The sequence below is a fragment of the Antedon mediterranea genome, chromosome 2 (genome assembly GCF_964355755.1).
Source record: "Antedon mediterranea chromosome 2, ecAntMedi1.1, whole genome shotgun sequence".
Lineage (NCBI taxonomy): Eukaryota > Metazoa > Echinodermata > Crinoidea > Comatulida > Antedonidae > Antedon > Antedon mediterranea.
The window spans coordinates 24134302-24156992 of record NC_092671.1 but is presented as its reverse complement, the minus strand read 5'-3'; the positions used below and the strand labels follow the sequence as shown (position 1 = coordinate 24156992).

The 22691-nt window shown below is 34.4% G+C and overlaps 1 protein-coding gene across 3 annotated transcripts in view; it reads left to right on the top strand.

The window, feature by feature from the left end:
* Nucleotides 1–19867, top strand: part of LOC140040742 (tuftelin-interacting protein 11-like) — a 57327-nt gene extending 37460 nt beyond the window's left edge. For 2 of the 3 annotated variants that reach the window (XM_072086900.1, XM_072086901.1), the window contains 13 exons: nucleotides 46–179; nucleotides 645–806; nucleotides 1515–1724; nucleotides 1865–2166; nucleotides 2567–2689; nucleotides 3100–3247; nucleotides 3487–3709; nucleotides 6529–6690; nucleotides 7364–7582; nucleotides 8436–8642; nucleotides 14004–14128; nucleotides 14295–14360; nucleotides 14976–19867. In XM_072086900.1, the coding sequence (XP_071943001.1) occupies nucleotides 46–179; nucleotides 645–806; nucleotides 1515–1724; nucleotides 1865–2166; nucleotides 2567–2689; nucleotides 3100–3247; nucleotides 3487–3709; nucleotides 6529–6690; nucleotides 7364–7582; nucleotides 8436–8642; nucleotides 14004–14128; nucleotides 14295–14360; nucleotides 14976–15152 (2258 nt within the window). In that variant the 3' untranslated portion in view covers nucleotides 15153–19867. The remainder of the gene's footprint in view (nucleotides 1–45; nucleotides 180–644; nucleotides 807–1514; nucleotides 1725–1864; nucleotides 2167–2566; nucleotides 2690–3099; nucleotides 3248–3486; nucleotides 3710–6528; nucleotides 6691–7363; nucleotides 7583–8435; nucleotides 8643–14003; nucleotides 14129–14294; nucleotides 14361–14975) is intronic. The other variant, XR_011842769.1, reaches the window with a different exon arrangement.
* The last annotated feature ends 2824 nt before the right edge of the window (nucleotides 19868–22691 follow it).

Here is a 22691-nt window from a genome sequence, read left to right as displayed (position 1 = left end):
TATTTGAAAGACTGGTATACTTGAATTAATACTATTTTTAATTAGGTATCTGGGCTAGAGAGAGTGATGAGGAAGAAGAAACAAGATCAGGTTTTGGTATGGGAAAGGGTAACACCTCAGATTTAGCAACGGAAATGAATTTTATAGTTGGAGGCAAGAAAGCAACAGCAGATAAAACTGTAAATATAGCAATGTATTCTAACTTACATAGTAGCATTGGATTTGTTGTGTAAATTTTAGATGGTACTGTAGTATAGAGAGATAATTCATCAATTCTTACATAAAATGGATCGTCCAACGCAATTCCAGAGTGTGTTTATGAATTTCATTTTTCAAATACAAACCATCATTTGTTATGGCATCTACATTTTAAATAATGGACATTCTGAATTTTTCTTAAATGATGAAAATTAAAAACCAATGTTATGTTAAATTTAAAATTGCAAATTACACTGAAAAGTTTATGATTGCCATACCAATTAATTTGATGCTGTCTGTTTATATATGAATTTTTTACTTATGATGTGCTAAATAAAAGGATTATTTAATGTTTTTCACAGAATCTAAAAGTTACGATTTTATTACTCTTTTATTTATCCTATTTATATCATTATTTGGTTTAATATTTTAATTGTACTTTACAGGATAAACCATGTTCAGTAAATGCCAGTGTTGTAATTGAACCAAAAGCCAACAAAGGTCGAACAACTGCTGACATACGACATCAGGAGTTGATGCATCCAGATAAAAACATGGGTGACTGGCAAAGGCATACTACAGGAATAGGAGAAAAACTTATGAAAGATGTAAGTTAATATAAAAAACCGAAGTAAATTTGGCAATTTGATTGGAGGAATTGTGGGCAACATGATATTCAGTAAACTATTCCAATGAACCTTTTCGTCTGACATCAAAAGACACTACATAATCTAGGTCAGGTCAATTGATGTGTTGTCCTAGACCTACAAACCATCAACCTGTGTCAAGTTGTAGCGAGGACATGAGTCCCAATATTTCTGCGATAATGTTTGAAAATCAACCTGTACAGTCATCTATATTTCTTTTTCTTCCTGTCCAAAATTGGAGCGCTGCATTTTCAAATGGTTTACAGCCTAACTTCTCATTTTAGCAGTAATGGGGGAAAAAATAATTTCATTCGGTTCATTCAAACATCATTTTCAGTCAAGTTTGCTTTCACACACTTGCAATTGCTTCTAGTGGATTTCCATTTGTCTTTCATTGCTATGTTGTCCAACCAACTCATATTGTTTCTTCAATCTTTTACCATTTTTTTATTGTACACCAAGTGATAAGCAACACTTTAAAAAGATTAATTTATAACTTTGAACACTATTTTTTTATATATTATATATACTGTTGAATGTTACAACTATCATTTAATACTGAAATTATATTATCTTATTATTTTGAAAGAAAAAAACATTTGATTATGTGATTCACAATGTGGAAGAAACCCTACATTTAAACCCTTAAACCTTTCTTAAATATTTTAGATGGGATATGTTCCTGGTAAAGGCTTGGGTAAAGACAACCAAGGCATAGTAAGACCAGTAGAGGCAAAGAAAAGGGCTGGCAAAGGAGCAATAGGTGCTCATGGTCCAGAAGGTGTCCGCATATCGAAAAAATACAGACCTGTTGATCAAGATGAACAAGAAGAGAATGAATTTAAACAAGAATTGCAACAGTGGAAAATTGGAGCTGAGGTGAGAAAATATAGACAGTAATTGTTATTTGCTCATCAATATTTCTATGATTGTGTAAATTAAGTTGTGATGTTAGCTCTAATTTGTAGATGTTGCAAAATTATAACATAAAGAAGGTTTTCTTAATTTTATCAATATAGACAAGAAAGAAGCCTTCATATGTATATAAGACAGCTGAAGAGGTAATAAAGTCTGGTAAAATGAAGAAAAGAAAAGCTACTGGTGAAACTACTATTTCAGGTGTGAAAGTAATTGACATGACCGGTCCTGAGCAGAGGGTACTTGATGGTTACGACAAGATAGGTCAACAGCATGACAGACCAGAAGACACATTTGATTCATTAGCAAATGATGAAAGAGCATTTGAAATGCCTGAGTTACAACATAACATTGATCTGCTGGTAGACATGGCTGAACAACAAATCATACAGAATAATAGACAGTAAGAAATGTTTCTTATTAGTTTTGCGATTTGCACAATTTGAATCAAGATATCGAATAAAGCGATTTTTCTAGGCCTAGGCCTGTTTTATAATAAAAAGACAATAAATTAGACAGAAAAAACAACAATCCTCCCATCGTTCCGTGGATGAGCTGACATTGTCGAGGAATGCCTTGTGAATACACGGCTTCCTCTTTTATGCCTACTATGTTTCATGTTACATTTTTTTTCAACAAATTGCGCAATAAGTGCACAATTTGAAATTTGAAATATATATTAGCAGTATCTTTAAATGATCCAACCAAAGTGTTTTCATAACAAAAATAACAAAGTTCTAGTACAAACAAAATATTCTTAGTTTCTGTAGTACTCCTCTTTGAATGAAGTAAGTTTTTTTTAGGCTGCAACATGAGCAGGACATGATTGTAAACTTAGAACATGAAAAGCGAAAAATCAGTGGAATATTACAACAAGAAAAGCAACAGGTCATACGACTCAAGAAGGTCATGCAAATTGTTGAAAGGTAATTTAGTTTTGTTTGAAGATTATTGGTATGGCATGGCCAAATAAACCATCACTAGTGATATCATAGGCTAGGAATATCATAGGCCATTGTTTATTGTATTTTTGTTATGAACGTTGCCTATGTGGTATAATATCTGTCTAGCTCGTCAAATGTGAACAATGCTGTTATTAATAAATAACATCACATCACATCATCTTTAGTTTGTTGTATCAAAATGCTACATAGTTTAATTAATCTGCATGGTAAAATAAAAGGTGTTTCTCTATTTTAAAAAGAGCTGTTATGTGTTATTATATCCCACAAGCACATTGAACAATCTTAAAAAGAAAATGTAATATCATAATCTGAATGTATCTATTTGTTGTTAATATTATTTTACTTTTTAAATAAATTTGTAAACATGGTAGGTGTGAAGAAAACAGTAAACCAGCTTCTGCGAACCCTTTGACATTAGTAGACTGTGAAAACATCTTTAAAGAATTGCAGATGGATTTTGCAAATGAGTATAGAGTTTTTCAGATTCCTCAGATCGCAGTCAACATTATCTTTCCTTTAGTAAGTAACATTTAGTTTCTTTAAACAAGCATATAATTTAACATAATTCAGTATTAAAACACTACTATTGTATTGACCACTTCTGTGTTGGGATTTGCCCATGTTAATCTATAGACAATGGTCAATGGTCAATATTGATTTTAGTGTGAAATTTGAAATAAATAAATTAAAAATGATACTTGCAATAAATTAATGTTCAAATAAAAAAGTAACACAAATTACATGATTTCGTCTCCTAGGTACAAACGGAAGTTGCCTTCTGGGACCCAATGCAGAGCAATGAAGAGCATATTCCTCTATTTGAAAGATTAAAAGCATTCCTTGACAACAAAAACAATCGTATGAAATTAGAATCAGGACACATCATTACTGTTTATGAAAGATTAATTTGGGAATTGTGGATGCCAATATTTAGAAGAACGGTCACAAACTGTAATATCAAAAGCTGTGATTCAATTATTGGTAAGTGGTATGCATTTGTTGTAGAGACTTTAATGTAGTACATAATTTTTTTTTTCTCATGGAACCAGGGCAGCCACAGAATGCAGTGTCCACCATACAAGGGCTGAGATGGACCAGTACACCATGCTAATCTGCATTTTAAGATGCACTTGCTTTTTAATGTGTACTACCAGACGTGTACGATTCAAATTATTCTAATAGTCAGGGTCCTGTAATTCTGTAGGATTTTAATGCCCAAAGTGAGATTTCACTTTATTACAGTACAAGAATACCAAAAATGTTAGGTAACACATTTTTACAATACCTGTAACCATGATCCACATTTCAAAATAGTGCCCAATTCGCCCTGTCTCCGTAACCCTATGGTCTATCAACAAGATGTTGGTATCAAAATATGGGTTATACCGATCCATATAGCATATGGTCATCCTACGATGTCGTCATATCGCCGTTCTCATATGGTAGCCAAGCGGGTAAGCCGTACTCTAAAATTGGACATAGAAGGGCGATATTTTTCTAAGAACACATATTCAGATCAATAAGTCTCCACTGATGTGGGATATCCCGATCCATACAGCATGTGGTCATCATATGATGCCGTCATATCGCCATTCTCATATGGTAGCCAGGCGGGTCAGCCGTACTCTAAAATTGGACATAGAAGGGCGATATTTTTCAAAGAACACATATTCAGATCAATAAGTCTCCACTGATGTGGGATATCCCGATCCATACAGCATGTGGTCATCATATGATGCCGTCATATCGCCATTCTCATATGGTAGCCAGGCGGGTAAGCCGTACTCTGAAATTGGACGTGGAAGGGCATTTAGTTATGATTTGAGGATCCCGTGGCTAAAATGCTTGTTAATGAGTCGCAATACCTCCTCAAGAGAAGTTCGGATCTAGATATTTATAATGAAATACTTTGTGAAAAAATGACTGGAAGTAAAGTTATTGACTTTTGACCTAATAAACATGAACTTGATGTATTGGTAATTACTTGTGGTAAGGATTAAAAAATGGGTTTATACATATTGTTATCACGATAGTAAAAGTTACAGTAGAAATTCATCGCACTGTATTAATTTTACTTCCATCCACTGCACTAAAATTACGTAGTCCAATAGATTCTTCCTGAACCCTTTCTGGAATGTTAATTTGCTATTGAGTATCACGGTGCTGATGTCACGACGGTAGGTGGCGTTGCGTGGTTGCTAGCGCAACCAAAAAATGCGTTCAACCTGTCTGAATGATTCTAAGGTCACCAATGGTTTAGAATAGGTTTATTTAAGTAGTCATTTTAAAACTTAATAATTTTCAATAAAAACAAACTAAAATTTCAAAAGATCACTAAATATTTATTTTTTACTCTATTTATTCTTCAACTACAGCTTTAGGTTAAACAAAATCAAGCTAAGATACATAATTTGATAGAAATACAGATCTTTACATAGTAGCATTTTTTGGTTGGCTAACAACCATGTAGCACCCTTATCTTTGTGTTGTCACATCGTGATACTCTATACTTTTTTCTTGATAAGAAACTGGATCAATACCATGCAGAGGAATTAAGGTGTCGGCATCCTCGTCGCCACTAAGTCGGTCAAGGAGTGACAGTGGTTGATTCTTTAACTTTTGTACCTTTTATGCTTGTTCTTCTTGAAACATTTTCATATATAGAGGTTTCTCATACATTGAACTACTGTACTGCCAGCCATACATTATTAAGTGGTCATAGATGACAATTTGAGTGCTTGGTTAGACATTTCTTGGTTCTGCTTCTTGGATGTTTTGAGATATGAAAAGCAATCTTCCAATTGACTGCCATTTGAGTGAGTTTGATTCCCCTGAAAAAAAAAAAGGAAATCCATCTAGTCAGTCGTTTGTGCAGCAAGGTAGTAATCATTTTTTCAAGGGAAACCTCATCTTGAGAGTAATGCCAACAAGACCACCAATCCATTTTAACAGCTTTTCCTTCTGTTCTACAGTAGAGCCTGATCCAGGAAAAGTGCGTTATTTAAATGCAGAATTTTGTCTTTACATTCTAACTAATTACATTCTTTTATTCTCTGTTATTGGGTCATCTGCGTCAAGCCAAGCTTGATGGCAATGTATCAGATGAGCAAATAAATAAAAACCCGTCATGGGCAAAACAAAATCTGCAAGATACCCTCCTGATAATTACCATCAATCTAAGTTTGGCATTTGCTACTTTTAGCCAAATCAGAAATCTTCAATAAAATACATTTATAGAGGTTCAAAGTGGCAATTAAAACCAGTCTTTGAAAATGTGTGAGTTTAGAAAAGACAACTAAATGCGCATCATCAATTAGCCTAGTGAATGCTAGACTAGTGATCTGGAGGTTGTTCGAATCCCATTCGAGAATTACAATTCTACTGTAAATAGCTATTCTCTATGTCAATGGTCATTAACTTTACTTCCGGTCATTTTCTAACAAAGTATTGCATTACAATAAATATAAATATGTATGGTCTGAGCAATTTGAGACCATTTTTAAATTTCTATGACCAGCCAATTTTAAGATGCAGTATGAGTCCAGGTCAAGGGTCAATAGTACCAAAAAAATAGCAATCCGGTCGTAAAAATCATGAAATTTTGGTACCTTGCATTTTGGTATCCTAGCACCATAATAAAGTGAAATCTCACTTTGGGCATTAAAATCCTATGGAACCCCTATTTTCATACATGAGGTACCTGACTATAAATAAACTTTTGGTTTATTTGATCTAATTGTAAAAATAAACACTGTAAATAAACAAATCATAATCATATAGTTTTGTGTTATTATTTTAAGGTCTACTGAATGCTTGGGCTCCATTGCTTCCAAGTTGGGTGACCATAAACATTCAGGATCAACTGATTTATCCCAAGCTACAACGACAGGTAGATGAATGGAATCCATTAACAGATCCAGTTCCAATTCACTCATGGTTACATCCCTGGTTACCATTTATGGGTATGTGTACATTTATAAATTTGGAAACATAATTAGTGTTTTGTGTATGTAGAGTAAATGGCACATAAATGATATAATATTCTAAGTATGTAATCACATAGAATGACTGTGAAGTAGTGTTGGGAGGTGTTTTCCCGAATGATAACACGATCAAAACGGTACTGGGTATGATCAACTAGCGTTCATGTGCCAAATTAATCATTTGTGTTCAAAGTAGCAACCAGTGCCTTTATAGACATGTTGTTATGGAGTCAGTGTTGGGTCTTTTTGAGCTTTAGCCTATTTTCACTCCTGATTGTTATTCATTGGTGACCAAATAAATTTTGTTACCGTACTTATTTAAATAAACGGCCAGGGCGTTTATTGTTCAGGAAGCTTTTTTTTTTTGGTGTAATATGGTAACGTGTATGATCAAATAAATACCCGCTAGATATGAACAAAATACAACACAACACAATTTCAAGAAGTGATCAAATACAGTAAAAATGAGTAACAAATCCTTCGTCAATTGTAGATCATGGAAGTCAATGAATTCTACTACAAATAGAAATGTGTTGTGTAAATATGCATGCAGGTGGGGCATTTATTTAAGGAAATAAATAAATGCCCTGCAACATTTATTTAATTTGTATAAATACAGTATTATTATTTAAGTTGTTGCATTCTTTTACAGAGCTGAAACTTGAACCTTTATATGTACCAATCCGGCAAAAACTTGCCAATTGCTTGATAAACTGGCACCCAAGTGATGGGTCAGCGAAAACTATCTTAATGCCGTGGAAACCAGTTTTTAACAAAGGAGCAATGGGAACATTTGTGATTAGAAATATCTTGCCAAAACTAGCAGTTTGCTTGCAAGAGTTTTTAATCAATCCTTACCAACAACATCTTGGTACGTTGCTGTTATTGTTTTGAATCATTTACAATTTATTGTTTTTATATTAACTTTCGATAGAATGCAGTCTCCAAATACAACAAACTGGAATATAGAATCTCAGAATTTCGGTCCGAAAATCACTCCTATTCTTAATTTAGTATAGAATTATGTCCAAAAACATGTATATCCTGAACACCAAATTGTCTCATTTCCAAGCATATATTAGAAAAGAATGATTTATTAAGGGATATATATGCTGACAGAATTTGTTTTGCACAATATAACATAATATGAGTGAGTGAGTGGCCAAGCAGATAATACATAGCCATAACATTGGCAAGGGTTCGAGTCCCACTGGTTCTGGTGGTAGAACAAGTCTTCTCGGATAAGGACTGTAAACTGTATGTCCAGTGTACACATCTGGCTCATGTGCCCTTTAATGAACCTAGTACATCAAGTAGGGTGTTACCCCGGTTTACTAGTATACACACAGCCACTGTCACACATAGACACAATCATAACTCATCATCACCTCTATAAATAAGGTTAAATAAAAATGATCATTGATATACTGCACAGAGCTACACAGTGATTTAAAAAACATTGCCTGTAAATTGTGCACAAATCACTGCTTCTCACTGCCATAGTAAAAATGAGTTAATTTCAGCAAAACTGGGTGTCCCTAGTGTCAAAAAAAGTAATTTACTGTAAGCAGCAAATATGTTTCAAATAGCATTTATAGCAAAGTATCTGTTGTTTTCTTGTTTGTTAAAGTTGATTGGATTTGATTTGAACAAAAATATGATGATAAAGCTAATATATGTCTTTTTCAGTTGTTAGCATCATTTTGATTTTGCTTTTAATGTAGAGCCATTTCACTGGGTGATGTCATGGGATGAGTTAACACCTCTACCAAGCATGGTAGGCTTACTTGAGAAGAATTTTTTCCCCAAGTGGTTGAATGTACTTAATACCTGGCTTGGCAACAGTCCAAATTATGATGAGGTTACAAATTGGTACCTTGGCTGGAAGAGGCTTTTCAATGAAAATCTCCTCTCACATCCTTCAGTTAAAGGTATGTTTTTCATTTAACAAGACTTAATATAAATTTATGTTAGTATTTAGATTTACTCTTTTGACTATTCTTGCATAAAAACTTTTTAATTTCAATTTCTTTTTATTTCGGAAATATCATCCAGTGGCGGATCTAGCGGGGGGCGTGTGGGGCGTACGCCCCCCCTATTTTTTAAAGATTTTTTTTTTTTTTTTTAAATTAAATAGATTTTAAAAACACGTATCGTTTCGACGGTCATTTTCATAGTGAAAATAGTACGTCGGAGCACATCGTCAGCTTGATCGCATTTCACCAAGCATGTACGTCGACATCCTTTGTGTACTATCAATCTCTAGCGTTACCAACGATCATTCACAGTTAAGTGTAAAACTAAAAGGAGCAAGTTGATAAAAGCCACGTGGTGAGCTTGGTCGCGTTTTACTAAGCAGGTCGGCATCCTTTGTGATCGTCACTCCCGTTGTAGAGTAGCGGTACGTACCTCCGACGATCAATAGAGTTTATGAAGTCACATGGTCAGTGCTACACTACGCGCCCATTTATTAAATACAATAAAAACAAAGGCTAGGACTGTAGTGCCTATGAAAATTATCCCGTTAGGCCTATATTTTATTAAAACATATTACTATTAAAATATTAACAATGCTGCATGCAGCATTTCATGACCGGGCCTTGTAGTGTTTTATTTGCTTTTCCGTCGATGAGTCTCATAAACAAATCGCGATGACAAAAGGGGTGTTTTGTTTTTTTCAAATCACTAAATATAATGTAATGATGATCGAGCCGGACCGCTAATTTTTAAACGATCGTTTAAACCAGGTCGTTGAATATGCCGTGATTTTAATTGTCAAAAACATGATCGTCAGTCGATGGCTCGGAGTTTCGATAAATCTCGCGTCGCATGTGTTGCGTGGTGGTGGAAAACACTCTCAGCAAGTTTGCTTCATTAATATGCATGAGACTCTGTGACGACTCGCTTTAACGTGACGTCATTTTACTTTAGCTGCATGGATGATGGATGCGAAGAAGTAGACGTCACCGCGATCGACCCGGCGCGCGTGTAAGAAAATAATACCGGCCTAGGCTAGGACAAGTTTATGCTTATATAAAAGCTGAAAAACATCGTCGCGTTGTAAAAATTTAGATGTAAAGTACAGGCAAGTTGTTAGCTTGCTTTAGTACCCTAGGTAAGTATCAGCTGCATGTTCCACATGTCGTAATTTGCGAGCTTTAGAGTGTTTGGTAAATGACATTATGAATTGTTTGTAAATCGTTTTAAACGACTTACAATGCGCTGGCCCCCAGCCAGTGTTTCGCAAACCTACGCCCCCCCTATTTCAAAATCCTGGATCCGCCCCTGTCATCCATATTAAAAACTTATAAACAGAAAAAGAAAAATCTTAAACTCTAAACTTAAGTATATAGAATGCTTCTCCATCTACAAAATACATTTTGGAGTTATGGAGCATATGTTTGCAAACACAAGCAACAAGGATGTTACCATTATTCAACATACGTTGCATGAAATGTAGATTTTCGCATATGTACTCATTAAAGGAAGGGACACCATGTTCAATAAACATTACACTGGCACTACTACTTCTAGAGGTATACGGTGCAGAGCATTATTGTAGCATACATTAAGAGATCTTATAGTCTTCATACTATAGTTACACCAAAGGGCTGCATAATACATATTAATACAGTAAGATCTAAAGAGACAAAATTTAACATTGGTAGAAGATTTCATAAATTTGCGATTGAGTGAGTTGCTTCTAATACACAAAGATCTGTACTGACTTTGAATATAAATTTCAATCAATTCAATCAAGTCTCATCACTGCAATCACATGAAATAAATAAAAAATAAATAAATAAATAAATAAAGTACGAGGACAGAAACGCATACAAAAAGATTTCTTATCATTAAATAAAACATCATTCTCTTGCGAAAACTCTTCACAAACACGTACTAATCGCTGGAGACCAGCAACTGAGGTGGGGAAGTAGAACAAGATCATCCGCATAACTAAGATAATGTTTCTACATTGGCAACCCTGACACAAACCACTTAGTCTACAATTAAGAGTACTAATTTATCTATATTACTAGAGGGTACTCCGAGAGTACAAACCTCCGCCTACAGTAAAATTCCCCTACATAAAATTCCCCCTGAATATTTTTTTTTTTACATTTTTTTTAATTAGTTCTAAGTGTAAATATGTTAACTGCACACTACAAAGTTGTGGATGACAGTGTGGTGTAATGGTTATGTATCCAGCCTCTCACAGTTGAGATCGCTGGTTCAAGCCCCACTGAGGGTTTTTTGTTTTTTTTATTACTTTTTTTGTTTGTTTTTTGTGGACCTTGATCTTTGACCCTGACCCTTCAAAATTTAACCACAATTATATGATGTGTCATTGATCATTGTGGCTAAGTTTGGTGAGAATCGGATCAAAACTGTGGTCTCTAGGCAGTAAAATAGTTTTTTGTTAGTTGTGACCTTGACCTATTACCTTTCCCCCTCAAATTCAAACTCGTCCGAGCTTTTTGGGCATAGATCATTGTGTCCAAATTTGGTTAGAATCGGATAAAAACTGTGGCCTCCAGGCTGTTCACAGACACACACACAAACACACACACAAACATACAGGGGTGAAAACATAACCTCCTTGGCGGAGGTAATAAATGAGAGAGTTTTTCTGTCTGTTTGTTCATTATACAAATTTCTGTTTCTGTACGTAACCATACATATGGGGTTTTAAAATGATCGCAATTGTACCCGGAAGGTTTTGAACTACATTTAAAAATTCCCCGAGTCCTGGGGTTTTTGTGGCAGGGGGAGGGGGTGGGGGTGGTTTGTGATTTCATTTTTGCTTGGGCTCGGGATTGTAGGCTATCGAATTGTAAAATTATACTACAAATGTTTTACAGTATTTGAATTATCCTTAAGAAGGGCTTTGGGGAAATATAGATATAGATATACATATTTTAATCATTAACCAATATGATACCTATTCATTTACACATTTAGCAAAGTACTTTCCATATCGGTCTCTTGGATTGTCTCATTACAGATATCCATTCCTGTGTGAACATATACACGTTCTCTACCATTTATGACACCTATTCATTTACACATTTAGCAAAGTACTTTAATTTAACCATATCCAGCTATGTATCAGTCTCTTGGATTGTCTCATTACAGACATCTATTCCTGTGTGAACGTATACACGTTCTCTACCACTATATTTCAACATCATCCGCCATCTAGGATCCATGTTAGGGGCCACAATGTGGTCAAAATGGCCCACTTTCGATGTTTGTTCGTTATATAAATTTCTATTTCTGCATGTAACCATACATATGGGATAACAAAATGATCGCAATTGTACCGGGAATTGTAGTTGGAAAATGTTAAAGTATTTTAATTATCCCTGGAAAGTGGCTGGGAGTTTGGGGTGAGGATGTATAGTATGCCTATCACCAAGACCGAAACTGTGTTGGAAATGTTTTAAACTGCCACTGAGGGATTATCGGTTGGGAGTGATGGCTAACATAATTTTAACTGGAACCTTCTTAAACACATCACCCAGTATCTGGGGTGTGTTTGAAGAGGGAGGAGGAGGACCGAAAATACTGGCGTAATGAAGTAGCCTATGATTGGAATTGTAATAGGAAAAGCTACTACATTTGAACTGTCCAGGGGAGGAGTTAAGGTTTGTTGATTGTGGCTTGGATGGTGAGAGGAGAAAAAAAGCTAGGGGGCAGCAGTATCAAAATTAGATATTTTAATTATCAGCCAATATGACACCTATTTATTTACACAGTTTACAACGTACTTAAACCATAGGCCTATTGTAGCTATGTATGGCCTATTGTAGCTATGTGTACCCTCTCAATTTGAAACTGAACTTGAATTAAATTTGTACTGGGAAGAATTTGTTTTTAAAAAAGAGTGTGGGGTGTTATTGAAGAGAGGTGGGGGTTGGTGAGTATAGGGAGGTATGTGTGTTATGTACTGAGAAGGCTTTAAACTAATTTTAAAACCCGCCCTGGGGCAAGCATAATTGTTAGTATATTATAAAGGAGAAGGGACATAACCCCACCCTGTCTAACTCCATTGGATACTGTAAATGGATTTGAAACAGATCCCCAACGTATCACAAAACTCTGTTTCTCATACATTTGAGCAATTTTCTGATTCCTGTATTCATTTAGTGTAAATAATATAGGTTTTAAAAAAAAGAGATATATATAGTATAGTAGTTGCTTTATTTGTATGTATGTTTGTTAGCACGATAGCGCTTACAATTTTGAAGTTATCATTCTGAATTTTTCGGGGTAGATAGGTATATACTTTCAGACCATCCAAAAATGATATTATTTTCAGACCAGCTAGTGTTAAAAGATAGGAGACAATTTTCAAAAGCCGGCGAGCAGTCTTAAAGTAACAAGTAAACTGAAATTGCATTTTCTCGAACTACTTGTCCAAAAAACTTGTTTGTACAAGAGGCAGGAGTTATAATTATTGATTTGTAATTTTAAAACATAATTTGATTTAAATGTACAGGTTTTTTGATACAAGTAGTTTTTAAAAACCTATTTCTTTTCAAATTCACCCACTAGTTTTTTGCAGTGCTGTCCTATTGTTATTCAAATTAAACTATTGTTAGTTGATAATCAGTTTTTGAGTATACTATGCGTCATTCCTTATTTCATTCTGTACATACAGATATACTTACAGAACATGCCTATTTTTAACCATGTAAAACTTATACCTAAAGCAAAAAATGTATCTTTCAACATGCTCCCTCTCTGTGGATATATTTTGCCAAGTACTTCACTCGGTTTCTGAGTGCTTTCATTTGTTTGTTGATGATGTCATCGATATTGCAAGCCACTTATAAAATCGACAAAAAAGCATCATCATGGAATTTTAGCTTTAAAAATGGATACATTATTATTATAATAAATGTGTTTATAAATTACTGCAAACAATGCTCCAAACAAAGCAAATAACCTCATTTTAACATTGCAACAATAGAATGGTTCATGATCAACCTTTCTAATTAAAACATATTGTTCATTTTCACCTCATTATTTTTTTTTTTTTAAACCTAGTAGCCCTAGTTAAAGATGAACAGTGGCAGGGAAATTAACCGACGCACTTACTATTTTTTTCCCTTTCGGAAGGGAATTTATTTAAAGGACACTCTTTACTCCTTGTCTCATTCAGCATAAAAATACAGTTGTACAGGAAACATCCAATAAAATGGAAATCTAAGTCTAGTCAATTAAGTATTGCCAAGTGTAGAGAGCAGGAATAATAATTAAGTTTGTTAATTTTTGTTTGATTTAAGATTATTTCAACCGTGCTCTTGAGTTAATGAACCATGCCGTGTCGGGAAAATTCACTGCTAGTGTAGACAACCTTCAGTATTCGTCAAATACAACAGATCATAATAGAAAACCAACTGAAACAGAGGTAATAACTTAAATAAATAATGTCTGTAAAAGCTCTCCAAACTCTTTCTTTTAAAGTATATTTAAATTATTTAATATTTTATTATTTGCATTATCTATTCATAAATTATGGGTAATTTACCCTGAGAAACAAATCTGAAATATTTAAATTGTTTTTTTTTTTTTAGAGTGAAAGAGGAAGTTTTTCTGGAATTGCAGTTCCAACAACATTCAGAGATCTAGTTGAAAAAAAAGTAACACTTTTCTTTAAACCATTTTATGATCCACAGCAGTAAATTTCTGTATAAACAATTGAATAAAATCATAGTTTTATTCAATGTATATTCACTTTTTGATAAAACAAGATTTCGCTTAAAACAAACAAAATAAAATGAAAAATATCATTTGTTGGGTAAATTTCATTTTTTAACCTAATTTATGGTAAAAGTTTTCTTTGTCATTTAAAGACATGGAAAACTGTCAAATTTAAACAAAACTTTTATAGAAAATCACCATTCTAAAATAGCCTAAAAATGTTGGCATTAGAATTTCCCATGGTGAATGATGTGAGTATCAGCCCTATGGCTTAGGCCCTTTTTCCGCAGCCAAAACAAAAATTATCGGTAATTTTTTTAACCAATTAGGTGACAATAAAAAAATAAAGTGAGTATGATTAGTCATTACCGAACAACCAAGTGCCTAATCACAACAATTTGCCCTTCATGTCAAAGGTTAAAAGGCTAGGTTAAACCCCATTTCTACAGGCAGTTTATAGGTTAATTTTTGGCTGTGGAATGCCCTTAGAAGTAGAAAGCTTAACTATGGATAGAACAAGATATATCATTAAAATTGATTATTTATTTTTTTAGGCACAAGAATGTGGACTTCTGTTTTGTATAACACAAAGACGATTTGATGGAAAACAGATTTACTCCCTTGGACCTCTAATGGTTTACATTGAAAGAGGTGTGATATTTGTGAACGAACAGGGACGTTGGGCACCTATGGCATTACAAAGAGCAATAGAAATGGCACTTAACTCATAGCAATATTTTCAACAAAATCATTGGAAGCAGATTTTTTACTTGAATTCAAAATTATGTATATGTCACACATAAAAACTAAATAGTGTGTGCATACCTGAAAAGTATTTCAGGTATACTTCATGTGTTCAAGACATTCCTGATTTATGATTAAAAAAAAACAAGGAAAAAGGTAACCATTTTTAAGTCATTGTCGCTTTAATGGTTTACCTTGAAATACAATTAAACACAATTTCATCTTTGTATATTTCTTCATGTTAAATACTACTGTGTTTTTTCTGCTGTATTTTGGCTGAAATTGAAACGTGTAAGTATGCATAACAACATTAAAATGATAATGAACAGTTCTGTTGAAAAATATCATGTTGAACATGCGAAAAAATAATCTGAATTGAAACATTTATGTATATTACTATAGTATTTTTGTTATTCCGATGACAGTTATGATTTAACATTACTGTACTTTCAAGATCTGTAAAAATTTGGGTGGGGCGGGCTGGGGTAACATTGCATAAGAAGATGCTGAGTGGTCTAGTTCCTCGTTTACATGCGATGATACTGTAATGGCGTACTGTGTGAGTGTCTTTGTTTTTATTTGGTATTTATACCTGTTTGTGAAAACATAAAAAAATAACTTGAACTTGACGAGTCTGTCGACATCGCCATTTCAAAAAAGTTCACAATATAACATAAATTATGCCTGTAAGCATCAGTAAAATATGTCTTTTTAAAGACATATTTTACATTTAAAAATGTTCATGGGAACTCTCAATCACTTATTTAATCAACTTTAATACCACAATGCCAACCATAATCGGTTTATTGAAAAATACACCCTCTACGAGGTGGTGGATGGACAGCCCAGTCTGTGTTGGGCTACTCAACTCAATCAGTGATATTCACCACACTTAAGGCACATCCAACATCACTTATGTCGAACTACTAAAGAATGTTCTTGACAAGTTTTGTACTGTAAGAAAGACATCACAGTCTACATGGGTGACTGGAGTTTAAAGATTGAAAATGATAACCGAAATCACTGGCGCTGTCAATTATAATCTGGCAAAATTTGTATGCGAATTACTTTCCGGTATTACCTAATCAATATGTGGCGACTGATTCATTCACATTTGTGAAGGAAATCCAACATGTTGACACTTCGCACAAATGTATGGTGTCATTTGATGTTGTTAGTTTGTTCACGAACATCCCCCTGTTTGAATGCATTGACATTACTGTTGACTATATCACTAATGATGTCAATTATAATATGAGCTTAAACAAAAGCGATTTACGCAAATTGTTTTTACTTGCTACGGAAAAAACCAATTTCATATTCAATGGTGATATTTATGATCAAATAGACGGTGTGTCAATGGGATCCCCACTTGCACCTGTTTTAGCCAATTTATTTGTGGGTCATCATGAACAAACATGGTTAAAGAACTTCTCACAAGCTTCGGTCATGTTTTACCGTCGTTATGTTGATGACATTTTTTGTTTATGCAATACAAAAGATGATGCAAATACTTTCTTTGACTTTATTAACGATCAGCACCCTAACACAAAGTTCACAGTTGAATATGAGATTGACCATTGTCTTCCATTTTTAGATATAATGCTAAACAATAATGGTTCTTCTGTCGTAACTTCGGTCTTCAGAAAGCCTACCTTCACGGGTCTCCTCACTAATTTTAACAGTTTCACTTCCTTTTCTTACAAAATTGGGCTTGTTCGTACTTTGATTGACAGAGTTTACAAATTGAATAATTCCTGGTCATAGCTTTAACAATGACATTTCAACTCTTAAAACCATTTTAAGTAAAAACGGTTTTCCACTCAGTCTAATTAATGACAATATTTACAGATATCTTAGTAATATTTTTTCTCCTTGCAATGTTGCGTCAGTTGAGTTGATTGTTGAACAAAACCAGGTTCTTTATTTTAAATTACCTTACAGTTTGCCAAATGCGCACAACAAAGAATCGACAAAATTACACGTAAATATTGCAAAGGTATTAATATTAAATTAGCTTTCAAATCATTCAAAATTTCAAACTTTTTTAGTCTTAAGGACCCTGTCTCTGATGTGTTCCGCTCTCGTGTTGTATATAAATTTAAATGTATGGGATGTAATTCCATGTATATTGGTGAAACCAATAGACGGTTATCAATGCGGGTGTGTGAACATTTCAGGGACAAGGCTTCTCACATTTTTCAACATCTGCAGTGTGCTGTCCGTTTGAGGAGTTTTATTGATCGTAGCGCCCTCTGGGGTAAACTAAGGTTAGCTCTACCGCAAGGTTACATTTTTTTTAACAAGTTAGTCATCTTTGAAAGATGTATCTTTAAGAGGCAAAGTTACCTGTGTTTATCACCGTTTTAATGTTTTCTGGTGAGTTTCGGAACCTATATATAGTAGTTATGTTTTTACCTTAGAATCTGATAGTTGTTATTTTGTTAGCTGTTACTTATTATATTAGAAGAATTTTATGGATCTTTGGTCCAACATGTTACCACAAGGATGACAAGGTGTGGCTCGTCGTTGTTTCGTGCTTCCCGTTAACGAAGAATGTACACCTATGTTAACGTTGTATGCCATATGTTAGCACTGTATGCCGTATGTTAAGCCTAAAATACAACTAGCGTTTATCCATATATATTTTAAGCACTAGAAGGTTATAATTTAATCGTATAGTTTTCTTAGTTTCTGGTTATTTATAGCTTTTGCTAAAGGACCTACACTCGCCGATTTTTCTTAGTCATGAATATTTATGAGTTAGTTTAGAGATTGAAAGCGGTGTTTACCAACGTTATTATTTAGTGATAATATGTTTCTTTTTAGACATTTTAAAGTTATCCAAGTGATTTGCTTCCCGAAGCTTCCTCAGATTGAATCCGTATTATGTTGAGTCACACTCTGTTAGTTTATTTGTAATAATCAGTTATTATGTTTACATTCGATGGTTCATAGGTTTTGATGTAACTGAAGTGTGTTATGCGTAACGCTAAACTTTATTGTAAGAAATTGAAGTTTGCAAACAGTTGATAATCTCTGTTTGTAGAGAATGTAATATTTCACCATTCTGACATATTTACTATATAAATCCATTAATCATTTTATTCATGATGTTTGTGACTAGACTATGTATCGATTATGTTTGTTTGCAGTTTTACCGCTTTGGAATAAAGACAAAGAAGTACCCGTACTCAAGTGTTTGTGTTCCTTGGTTATACTCATTGGTATAGAGGGCGTCCCGGCTCCCCAGGTCCAATTACATGCAGGATTCAGAACGGTGTAAGGCCCTCGCTAATGCGGGTTGCTTCACCGTTCTGGATTCTGCAGATTCCGCTTTCAAGCTTAAGGTCAAGGAAGCCCTCCACATCTCGTGGAGTAAACCTTCCTTGAACAAACAAATCTATAACTTAGGCGTCACACTTGCCATATGATTGGTTGTTGCCTACATTCCTTGTTTTATTATGCTAATTACTTACTTATTTACATACAATATGTCCTATTGGTATATAAGTACTCTAGGCGTTGTTTACTGTTCTGATGATGAGAATAGTTTCTCGAAACACGTCACATTTACATTTTAAGGCAATTTGCCTTTTTATTAAATGCCTCGTTATAGTCATCCTAACTCGCAAGTGTTTGGTGGTATTATTCATGATTTATATAACCGAAAAAATAGCACAATAGTTAGCTGGGAAAACGAAATGAAAAATCAACTAGATTTGAACTCGTCACTATGGACGAGTAAGGTTATCCGCCGTGCAAACGCCATGTGCCTGTCATACAGTAGAATATTGCGCACAGAAAAACAATTATGCCATTGTGACCTGAAGAAAATCAAATGTTTTTTTACCCTCTATTTTGTGTCTAAGTATATACAGTATACACTATATACTGTATAAATACTACATACAGTGCAGAATAGGTGGAAATACCGGAACCCGCCTTTTATTTCAATTTTTAACATGATGACGTCATCATAATGAAACGCGTAGATAGCAATTTCGGAACATATTAACGTGTTGAAGAAATTTGGATACGTAGAATTTGGATGCGCACTCTTTTAAATGTCATGAACTGTGACGCAAAATATGGAAATTCAACTTTTATAATTCAACTGGCCATATGATGACGTCACAACATCCGATGTGCAAAATTTGTACATAAATTCGTATCTACAATTCAAAAGCTTCCAGAAAATGTTTTAATCAGTATCACCTTTCATTCTGAGGAGCTATAACATATTGAAATTTACTGTAATGATGAAAAAAGTGACCCAAGTGTTTCACGCTTTTTATCATGATGACGTCATTAAACATTTTTTAAATGGTAAATCATGCAAAAGATAATTGATTGACCTAGACAGCATCAAAATATGAGGGAAACTGAAATACGGATAAGTTTATATTCGAGTGGCCATACGATGACGTCATAAGTCGAAATTGTTTAAAAGTTGGTGAAATTACTAGAAAAAGCTGGAAAAACATCATTTTCAAAAACAAAAAAAGGATGTTTTTAGCGCACGTAAAAATTGCACGCACCTGGAAATTTGTACATGCTGGTCATAATGTTATGTTTCTGATTTCCTTTGGTTAGATAAAGGATGTTTTAGACTAGGTCTGCTAAATTTATAAGCCAATCATAATGGTATAATTTTGGTGGGAAACTTTGGAGGGAACATTTTATCCTCCTCTGAAGCCCCTAATTTATGGGCGGCCATTAGGGCCAAAATAAACAAACGTTGCCGAACGAACAATTCCGCTCCCGTAAGGCAAACTAATGGCGTTAAAGACATAATTCCTCGAGTGACAAACAAATATTGCCGTACGGACACACAAACACATTGCCATATGAACAAATTGCCGTATGGTTAAATTGGCGTAAGGACAAAAATTGGCGTAAGGACACAAATTGGCGTAAGGACAAAAATTGCCGTAAAGACAACAATTGCCGAAAGGACAAAATTGCCGAAAGGACAAAAATTGGCGTAAGGACAAATTGGCGTACAGTCTAACTAAATCTAAACGTTGAGGGCACATGGTATTTTAAAGCCACGTGACTGAAACCACTCTGTGTCCAGTCCTGCCAGGTATATAAAATATACCAAATTGACTATTGAGAATTCTCAACTATTACCACAGTACGACTGTACGACGAAGTCTACTGGTATATTCGGATAGGCTGATTTCCTTGTTAACTTGAGGGGTTCATTCATTTAATTACTGAATTCTGATTGACATGGTAGTAGGCCCTAAAGGAAATTTACTGGAATCCTATTGGATGGTAAGGTGGTAGTAGGACCATGTCCATCCTATTGCAGTAATAAATAAAGTTGAGCCACCTGCGACCATTACAATGTCCTACCATGCTAATGTAGGAGTGGGGAAATGTTATGCTTACTACTGTTTCTTTCTTAATAATTTAGTACAATTATTAAGAATAAAGAATACACTTAACAATATAACAAATAACATTAATGTACGATGTAGTTTAACACTGTTCTCAACTGTAGTCATTTTGGTATACTTGAGAACATTGATAAAGAATAGGATAAACTTAACAATATACAACAAATAACATTAATGTACGATCCCGTTTAACACTGTTCTCAACTGTAGTCATTTTGGTATACTTGAGAACATTGATAAAGAATAGGATAAACTTAACAATATACAACAAATAACATTAATGTACGATCCCGTTTAACACTGTTCTCAACTATAGTCATTTTGGTATACTTGAGAACATTGATAAAGAATAGGATAAACTTAACAATATACAACAAATAACATTAATGTACGATCCCGTTTAAAACTGTTCTCAACTATAGTCATTTTGGTATACTTGAGCACAGTGATAAAGAATAGGATAAACTTAATAAAATACAACAAATAACATTAATGTACGATACCGTTTAACACTGTTCTCAACTATAGTCATGTTGGTATACTTGTCCAAGTCATATTCATCTAAAAGATAAATGCTGAGTAAACGGGACTAGTGGTCCTACTCTAACATCTGGACGACTAAGGAGGTACCCCAGTATAATCCCACTAAGTGACTACCAGGAGCAATCCGCCGTTTTCTCACAAATACAGTATCGAATTTCACTATAATATTAATAAATCGTAATTGAGTTACACTCAGATTTAAAAGATGAGGGCTGAGTAAACGGGACCAGTGGTCATACTCTAACTTTTACTGGACGACTAAGGAGGTACCCTAGTATAATCCCACCAAGTGACTCCCAGGAACAATCCGCCGTTTTGTCACAAATACAGTATAAAATTCCACTATATATAAAAAATCGTAATTGAGTTACATGACTCAGATTTAAAAGATAAATGCTGAGTAAACGGGACCAGCAGTTCCACTCTAACTTATACTGGACTAAGGAGGTACCCTAGTATAATCCCACCAAGCATGGATTAAGGAATATTATTCTTTTCTTTAATTCATGCACCAAGTAACTCCCAGGAGCAATCCGCCGTTTTCTCACAAATACAGTATCAAATTTCACTATATATAAAAAAACGTAATTGAGTTATTACACTCAGATTTAAAAGATAAATTCCGAGTAAAAATGGGACCAGCGGTCCTACTCTAACTTAGCCTATACTGGACGACTAAAGAGGTACCCTAGTATAATCCCATCAAAGTGACTCCGAGGAGCAATCCGCCGTTTTCTCACAAATATTTATTTTCTAATACCATAAAAACCATAAGTAAGACATAGCTTGACACAGGCCTTCAATGATCGATTATGTTTTTAATCCCCAGCAGGACTGGACACAGAGTGGTTTCAGTCACGTGGTTTTAAAATACTATGCTACCCTCAACGTTTATATTTAGTTAGACTGTACGCCAATTTTTGTCCTTACGCCAATTTTTGTCCTTACGGCAATTTTTGTCCTTACGCCAATTTCTGTCCTTACGCCAATTTTTGTCCTTACGCCAATTTAACCATACGGCAATTTGTTCATATGGCAATGTGTGTGTGTGTGTCCGTACGGCAATATTTGTTTGTCACTCGAGGAATTATGTCTTTAACGCCATTAGTTTGCCTTACGGGAGCGGAATTGTTCGTACGGCAAAGTTTGTCTATTTTGGCCCTAATGGCCGCCCATACTAATTTGCATGTCGAGTATAAGTAGTAAATTGTATAGATATTAACAGAAGAGCAAATAATATTATAGTGGAAAGACGTATAGAGTATAGAGAAGAAAGGTCTAGACTGGTAGAAAGTTGTATTGTATTAACACTGAGTTACAAGAAATGAAAGTTTTAGTTGAATATACTTTTTGTATGTGGAATCATTTGGCAGTCGGTGTACGTCGCGTGGATTAAATATGCAAGAGAACACGTTATGATCGGAATCAACACTATAAATTCACTACAATGCTTAAAACGTGTGTGCGCGTGTAACTTTCTGTAAACATGCCATTTTTCTTCCACAGATAGTTAGCGCATGAAATAAATTTACACTTTGCTAAGTTTCAATTTAAATTGGTATATGGTTATCAACC